Here is an 8,822-nt window from a genome sequence, read left to right on the forward strand (position 1 = left end):
TATACCACTATTGTTCTTGCTTTGTCTGCAAAGCCGATTCCGGAACTATTTAAACATTTTGCAAAATCGTTTACCTTTTTTAATTTAATTTTCATTTTTTTTCTGAACGATTCTCTGATGAATGCAGAATGTTCCCTGTGAAAACATCATATTAAATCACTTTTAATTAGTTTTTCTTTTTTCAAACTATAGTTGCTGTGTCGACACCCATTATGTAATTTTTTTAGAACATGATAATTATTCTTTACTTGGGAAACAGTAAAAGAATAATCAACAATGTATTTATCCCTGCATAATTGCTGTCATACTTCCTGTAATGTAGCCCACAACAATGTATGTTTCCATTAGTTTCTAATTAATTCCATTAATTCCAATTAATCCTCACACACCAAATTAGCAACATCTGGTCCCATTCGATTTGTTTTTTTCATCTTTTCACCTGAAAATTTCCTGAAACTGAATACGATTATTGACATGTTTATTTGTGTGTCTTTTCAGGGACTTCCTGGACCTCCAGGGGAGAAGGGTGAGAACGGTGACGTCGGCCCGATGGTGAGCAGATATAATTCACCCTTCATTCCTTATCACATTCCACATTCAATTGGTCCATACTAATGATATTCTAGATTCCATATTATAGAAGAAAAAAAGGAAATGCAAAAAGTACTTCCTGTCTGTTCCTCACACTTCCTGTTCTGTCTCCCTACAGGGCCCTCCCGGTCCGCCTGGTCCCAGAGGTCCCCAGGGTCCTAGTGGAGCTGATGTACGTGTCACATCTCTTACCTTCGTTAGCTCGCTGTTTCAGACAAAATGCCCAAAACTAGCTAACATATACTTCCAGGAGGAGAATGCATTAGGATGGAGTTCGAGCGTATTATTAGACTTAACCAGATACTGTTACACCACCCGACCTCCCTGTCAGATAGGATGATCGTATAGAAGCTCACTTCTGAGGTATCCGATGATGACATGTCTGTTCTCTGTTTCCTGTCAGGGTGCACAAGGTCCTCCCGGTGGTGTGGGTGCCATGGGAGGTGTGGGTGAGAAGGTGAGACACTTCCACAGACTGTGTGTGCCTGTCAAAAGATGCCCTGTGGCCTGTTTAGTGCCAGGGGGTAGGTGGGTCTTTGGAAACTGAAATATGCTGTCAAGCTGTCTTCCCCCACCAACCATCCATTTCCCTGCACTCCGATTTTTTATCTCCAGGACTCAGTTCATTTCATATGCCAGCCTTTAATCTGAGTTAGTGCTCTGACACTATTAATGGCTAATTTACAACGGTTCCAACACCACTCCTCCATTTTACTGCCGTTTGGCAGACGCCCGGACCATCAATACTTAATGCTGCGTCCCGGGTTCGCTGAAATGACTCTGGAATATGAAACATGAAAGGTTACCATCACTTTGAGAGGAAGTAGTCAAGATCGCCTTCGCCATCACACCTATGCTAATGATCTTCACACAATGACACTATGGAATCTGATCAAAAATATATATATATATGTATATGTACTGTATATATATGTTATACTGTATATGATATATACTGTATGTGATAGCAAGCTGATCATATACAGTGATCATAGGTACTGTATATTAGTTTTTCTTATGATGGCTAATGTATAGATGATTCACTTACTTTAGACAAAGGTACTTGTTGTAAGTCGCTTTGGTTAAAGGTACCTGCTAAATGTCTCAAATGTAAATGTACATATATATGGGTGTCATGGTAGACAGTCTAACATGGCTTGTGCATCCTCAGGGTGAGAACGGTGAGGCTGGCAACCCTGGACCACCTGGAGAGTCTGGAACTGGAGTAAGTCTCTGTCTCTGTCTGCGTACATGGATATGACGTCATCAAGTGTTTTTGTGTGTGCTATGTCATCAATATTTGCATGTGTGCATGTGCATGTGTCCATGTATCTGCAGACCTCTAATATGTCAGTCTAAAGGTAGTTAAACATTTAGTTTTCCTTGTAAACAAGTGCATAATATACTCGAACCTGAATCGAGTTCAAAGACTCCATAGAAGGACATAGAAGTGCATAGACGTACATAGAAGTACATAGTATAAAACAACACAACTTAGCTTCCAGACACACTGTTGTGCGCGGGTGTGTTGGTCATAGTGAATGTGATTGTATCTCCTGCTGATGATGCTGATCCTGTCTCAGCGTGGCTCTCTGTGTCCTGCCCAGCGCCCTAGGTCTCTAGGTCTACACTGCCTTGCCAAATTGAGTCTCTTCCCAGACTGTTAATATGTAATTACCACATGCATATGCCCACTGTCACCACACTGGGAACTGGCAGGAGGAGGACACAGTCAAAGGACTCAAATGCACAAGACCAAAAACTTGAATCAAAAGAAAAGGATTCACTAGAGGTGGGATGCGATAAAAAAAAAAGAATCCAATTAATTAGAGGCTTTCTAATGAATGAATCGAAATGAATCACATTTTAATCGCATATCAATATTTGACACGAGAAGCAACAGTCTTCAATTCAAATGGATGTGGTATACGAGTGAATCAATGAATAGACGTATACATATCAAGCAGCAAAATCCTGTTTATTTTAGCTACACGGACCATCAGATCACCCCCTACCCACCCAAATATCCGTGGTCAAAATAATAAACAGACCAACATAAAGTCACAAGTGCCATTTCAAATGGTAACAAAACAAACCAGTACCCTTCCCAGTAACAAAAAACCCACTGGTCTCAGGAACCTCTAAGCCTGCTACTTCAACTGCTGCTTCTTCTCTTTCAGCTGCTGAGACAAACTGGCCTGTTTACATGTTCAGAGCTCAAGGCTGCCCTCTTTTTTTGCAAGGGAGAAAAGTCTCTCACCAGGGACAGAAGTGGCAGGGCTGGACAAATACCCCAAAATAATGTGATTAAAACTTTAAACAGTGAACACATAATTCTTTCTGTAATTAATGATTCGAAATGAACGCTTAAGTCCCAGCCCTAGTATTTACTTTACTTTACTACTAAAAATGCAGGGTTCAGTACAGGTTGGCATTCAAAAAGTAGGCAGAGAATCCAGCAAGGAGTAGGCAAATGACAAGGTCGAGAAAACGAACAGAGATCCAAAACCGGGAATCCAAACAACCCTAGGACAGGATGCAGGTACGCTTGGCACAAGGGGCAAAGACGAACTGGCACAGAGAACAGGGGAACACACAGACTAAATCCACAGGAGATGAAGGATGATGAGGGACAGGTGGACCCAATAGGGGCAGGGTAACAATCATACAGGCGGGAAACACAACTGGCAGGTAGTGAAGTGTCTGAAACGAGGGACAAGGTGAATAACACCAACATAAACAGGAACGATAAATGAATAACCAGAAACAAAGACAAACATAAACTAAGGAACAGGACGAGACATTGCAGAAACTGCTATCACCAGAAATCTTAGCCGCAGCACATCTGAGGAGCAGGACCGATGACTGTTAGAGAATACAGATTAGTACAGTAAACACACAGTTAGCTAGCATTGTTGTAATGTAGCTTACAGTAGTGACAGGTGTTGAAGATACTAAAAACCTATATACCTAAAAGAACATTCAGGTGAAGTGCATAGCCTAATGACGGACAAAGTGTGAAACTCATTCCAGAGAAAGTCACACACTATAGTCTTCCCAAACATAACGAGTTAGAGAGTTAACACTGGAAGAGCCGTGAGGGGTCACGGTGACCCCTGTGACCCCTGTGAGTAGAAGTAGTGATGGTCTAGTGGATAGTGAGTTGGACTTGATCGGAAGGTTGTGAGTTCAAATCCCGCCTGAAACCACACCACTACTAGTGTGTCCTTGAGTAAGGCACTTAGCCCTCAGTTACTCCAGGGGGAATGTCCCTGTAATTCGTAATTGTAAATCGCTTTGGATTAAAAGCGTCTGCTAAATGGAAAAATTATTATTATAATTAATTAGAAAAAAATAATCAAATCAAATTTCAGGACCCTCCTTTCATAACTTTTCCTAGATATGTGCGTTCTACCACCCAGTATCCTTACAGTTTCAAAATCACTTCAGGATAAGCTAGTATAAAGCTGTTTTGCACTTTTTCAGGCTAAACAAAGGGTTAGGGCCCTCCAGTGATCTCTGTGTGTAAATAGCTGATTTAAATTCTAAATAGGCGGTCTGTTTGATCCCCAACGCGGCTCTACTAGTAGGTAAAATAGGCACGGCTGTTGTAGTGTTAAACTCTACATTACTTTCATAGAGGATGCTATGCGGCTTGTCATTTCAGCACCACTGAAAGTGTTCTCAATGTCCTCAGAGGTAACACCTCAGAGTAACCCGAACCCTACAGGCCCAGTGTGAGGATGGAATAGGAAGGTATAGATTTCAGATTTAGTTATTAGAGTTTGTGCCATTACAGTGTATTTATAGATCATCTGTCAGCACTGCTCTCCACTTAACGTTGTGATGATGTTACGGTAACACGACAACAGATGGAACGGACAGCGGAATGGACATTGTGAAGAGCAGGGGAGCACACTCAGTGGCATGAATAATGACCTCTTATTAATAATCAAACAGAAAATATCGGAGTTCTCAGAAGTAATGCTGACATAATGTGTGCTCTGTTCATCTTGTTAAAATGCACGATGAACACCTCAATATACGACAGGTTCTGCAGGAGTCAACTATGTGGATAGATGATAGAAATGTATTTAATCAATCGAGATTTTTCTAATTTGTCTTTTTTTGTTATAGTATATTCTCTGTCTATTCAAGAGCTGTGAATCCTTTGAAAAATTACCATAAACTGCAGATACCTTAGGCTATCTCCTGTACGCAGAGATGGCCCTTTTATCATACTGTTGTAGTTTTATATCATTTAATACTGAGAATTGAGGTCTTTCTGCATGCTGGGGAATCTGTCACTGGAGGAAGGCCTTCCCTTCCTGTTAGAGATGGGCCAAGAACTGTGGCGCAGAAGATTATGATTGGTCAAGCAAGAATAGTGACTTCATCAGACAGGAAACTGCTATATAATCCTTGCCCCTCTGACAGGAAGGAGCTTTTTTGTCTGCTCTTTTCTCTCTGCACTCATGTGACTTTGCTTAATAAAAGGCCTCTTTGGAGTCAATTGATTTAAGCTCTTTGTGCTTTATAACTTCTACTCAATCTACTAAGAATCAATTAAATCCACGACCACACACTGTCTACACACTGCTGCTCAGTGTTCATGGATCAGACAACGCCCTGCTCTCCCCTCCTGTTCTGTCCTGACCGTGTTGTTGTGTTCTCCGCAGGGACCTAAAGGAGAACGAGGAGAGAAGGGAGAGTCAGGACCATCCGGCTCTGCTGGCCCCGCCGGTGCCAAAGGACCCCCTGGAGATGACGGTCCCAAGGGCAACCCTGTAAGTCTGCTGGATGCCCCCCCATAAGAGGCCTGGGCTCACTGATAGAACACATTCACATCAGACACCCAGACATTTGATTCCAAAGAGATCCGTCCTCTATTGGGGAAAGGTTATTTTTTATTATTGGCCACTTATTTTAAGAGCTCAAACGCCTTTTTATTAGGACAGATGATGTTTTATTTGGAATTATGATAATGAAACATGGTGAGCGAGTGCTTTGCTGACGTGATAATGATCAGTCGTGGTCTTCGATGCTATTGCGTTTGATCATTGTGATAGTGAGCTTTGACTAAGATCAGATATAGTCCACAGCATTGATTACAAACAAAAGAGATGGCGTACAGTACTGTAGCTAAGGCCAGGCCACTGTGGTTTCTTGTGATGTTGTTTTTCAATAATGCATGTTTCCTTGTTTCTCTACTTCAAGGGACCTGTTGGTTTCCCTGGAGACCCGGGCCCCCCTGGTGAGCCTGGCGTTGCTGTAAGTATGAGACCCTTAATACATGCACATTGATGTCAAGATAAACAGTTAGGTTGGGCATATGTAATGACCAACAAGCTATGGCTGAGTAAAGTGAATCATATACTGAAAATGTATTTTGAGAACAGATTGTCTTAGAATAGAATAAACATTATAGCGGTCTGTTACAATACCTGTATGTTCATCATGCTATTCATATCCATCCCACCCAGGGAACCGATGGCTCTGGAGGAGAGAAGGGAGAAGATGGAGAATCTGGTCAACCTGTAAGTCAGCCTTTATCTGTATCAGTTAAGAACATGTGGACTGACAAATCGGCCTTACTATTCTCCATCCTGAGACGTTGCAACATGCTAGTAAGCTAGTGTATGAATGCAATGCAGTGCAGTTCACCATCAGTTTGGATTCCTCCTGAAATAGTCTATATTAGTCAAATCTAAAATACGACTGAAGGTATCCACTGTGTACTTTGGATGTAGTGAAATATTAGAACAATTATATTTGGCGAATAATTACCTCAAATAGGACATATTGAATCATACATTCAAGGTAGCATTTAATGTACCATGAAACACTGACTTCTTATGGCTTGATGTATGAGGAGACTCGTTGCTTTTACAGATTCATAAAGTATGATTAGAAATATGAAAGGCACACAACATTACACAAGTCTGTGTGCGGGTCCATGAATTACAATGCTTATTAATATTTATGAATGTAAATGGGATTTGCAAGGAAAGGGGGGGAAATAGAGGGAACTTACTTTTTGAACTCAGTATATTTGAAGAATGAGTTTGTTTGTGTAACTGGTTGCTTTAGAGGGAGGTTTTTTGTAGAGTATGTTTGGAACTTCATATTAGTATAATAAAGTTTTGCAATGCCTCAGTGGAGTTTCACTTCACATGAGAAAACATGCATTTGCCATTTGCCGATTAGCAGAAAAGATGTTCAATATTAAACCATCACACAGTTGAATAACTCGGGAAATTCGTATCCACTATCCACTCAATGTGGTGTCTTCTGCTTTTTTATGTTCCACAAATATTTGCTTATGCAAACCTAAATATGGTTTGATTGCATACAACTAACTTTGAGATAATTGGATGAAACTGAAATGTACCCTTACAGACTTTATTATGAATCTTATTTATTTTTTATTTTTAGTTCAACCGTGAATTCAACCGTTGAATTATTTTCTGCTTATTCATGTTTTCTTTTCAATGTCACACAGTCATATATTACTAGAATGCATTGTGTTGCTGTTGACAAACCCCCTCATCCTCCTACTTGTCTCTCCCCATGCCAGGGTCCCCCTGGGCCTTCTGGGGAATCTGGCCCACCTGGTCCACCTGGGAAGAGAGTAAGTACCAACCTCCTACTCCTCCTTTTTCTTCTTCTTCTTCTTCTTTTTCTTTGTCTTCTTCTTCTCCTTTTTCTTCTTCTTCTTTTTCTTCTTCTTCTTCTTCTCCTTCTTCTTCTTCTCCTTCTTCTTCTATTTCTTCTTCTTCTCCTTCTTCTTCTTCATCTTCTTCTTCTTCTTCTCCTTCTTCTTCTTCTTCATCTTCTTCTTCTTCTCCTTCTTCTTCTTCTTCTTCATCTTCTTCTTCTTCTTCTCCTTCTTCTTCTTCTTCTCCTTCTTCTTCTTCTTCTTCTTCCCCTTCTTCTCCTTCTTCTTCTTCTTCTTCTCCTTCTTCTTCTCCTTCTTCTCCTTCTTCTTCTTCTTCTCCTTCTTCTTCTTCTTCTCCTTTTTCTTCTTCATCTTCTTCTCCTTCTTCTTCTCCTTCTTCTCCTTCTTCTTCTTCTTCTCCTTCTTCTTCTTCTTCTCCTTTTTCTTCTTCATCTTCTTCTCCTTCTTCTTCTCCTTCTTCACCTTCTTCTTCTTCTCCTTCTTCTCCTTCTTCTTCTTCTTCTTCTCCTGTTTCTTCTTCTTCTTCTCCTGTTTCTTCTTCTTCTTCTTCATCTCCTGTTTCTTCTTCTTCATCATCTTCTCCTTTTTCTTCTTCTTCTTCTTTTTCTTCTTCTTCTTCTTCTTCTTCTTCTTCTTTCTCTTCTTTCGCATTTCGGCCTGGATTCTATTCACGGCCCTAACACACTGTCAAAGCACCCGAACCTCACACACACACACACACACACACACACACACACACACACACACACACACACACACACACTTCACTTCACTGAGATAGCTCAGTGAAATATATTCATCCTATTATGGAAACAGACAAAGACTGAACATATGGTCCTTTGCTGAGACTTTGCTGCTATTCTGTTCAATATTTCCAACACAACAACTCAGTTTAAGACAAGATAAGACAAGACAAGCTCCCGGATCTATTTTCATTAGATGTAAAAAGTTGGTGAGAAAAACAACATTGCAGATGTGGTCAGGGCCGGGCCAGTGAGCTGTCTGTAAATGGAAATGAAAGAGATCTCAAAGCCCATTGAGAAATGAATGGGTTTTTTTTTCTCATGAGAAATTGAAAACATGTTAAAAAAGACAAAACAAAGCGTCTCACCCGAAACTCATTTACCTCTGTCTAGCCTTAGGAAGAGAGGCTACAGTCACACAGTATCGATCGGGGCTCTGTGAGTGACAGCTATGATTAGATTCAACTTTATTGTCAGTGACAGAGTACACGTACAAAGACAACACTATCACAAAATAAAGGAGCAGACTAGCTCAAGGAGGATGGGAGAAGAAAAGAGGGAAATTAGTTTTATGTTTTCTTTCAGGACTGGTTGGTTGCAGGGCCAGGTTTAGATCCTTTATTATGTGATAATGGTGACCTGTTCCATGGGGGCCACCATAGTTGATGAAAGCTCTATAAAGCTTTTGTAATAATAAGAATTTAAAATAAATCACTTTCCCTAAGAAGTTATGAAATGAAATATGGTTTCCAGTTGGCTAATGCAAGTTGAATTCATGAATTCCTATATAGTGCATACACTTATTTTTG

The 8,822-nt window shown here is 40.5% G+C and overlaps 1 protein-coding gene across 1 annotated transcript in view; it reads left to right on the top strand.

Moving 5' to 3' along the window:
• Positions 1-8,822, top strand: part of col11a1a (collagen, type XI, alpha 1a) — a gene marked incomplete at both ends in the record, with an annotated part of 83,856 nt that overhangs the window by 66,829 nt on the left and 8,205 nt on the right. The window contains 8 exons of the mRNA XM_080543930.1: positions 499-552; positions 710-763; positions 995-1,048; positions 1,763-1,816; positions 5,271-5,378; positions 5,809-5,862; positions 6,075-6,128; positions 7,169-7,222. Coding sequence (XP_080400056.1) covers positions 499-552; positions 710-763; positions 995-1,048; positions 1,763-1,816; positions 5,271-5,378; positions 5,809-5,862; positions 6,075-6,128; positions 7,169-7,222 — 486 coding nt within the window. The remainder of the gene's footprint in view (positions 1-498; positions 553-709; positions 764-994; positions 1,049-1,762; positions 1,817-5,270; positions 5,379-5,808; positions 5,863-6,074; positions 6,129-7,168; positions 7,223-8,822) is intronic.

The sequence above is a fragment of the Nansenia antarctica genome (assembly GCF_963989245.1).
Source record: "Nansenia antarctica genome assembly, chromosome: 13".
Taxonomy (NCBI): Eukaryota; Metazoa; Chordata; class Actinopteri; order Argentiniformes; family Microstomatidae; genus Nansenia; species Nansenia antarctica.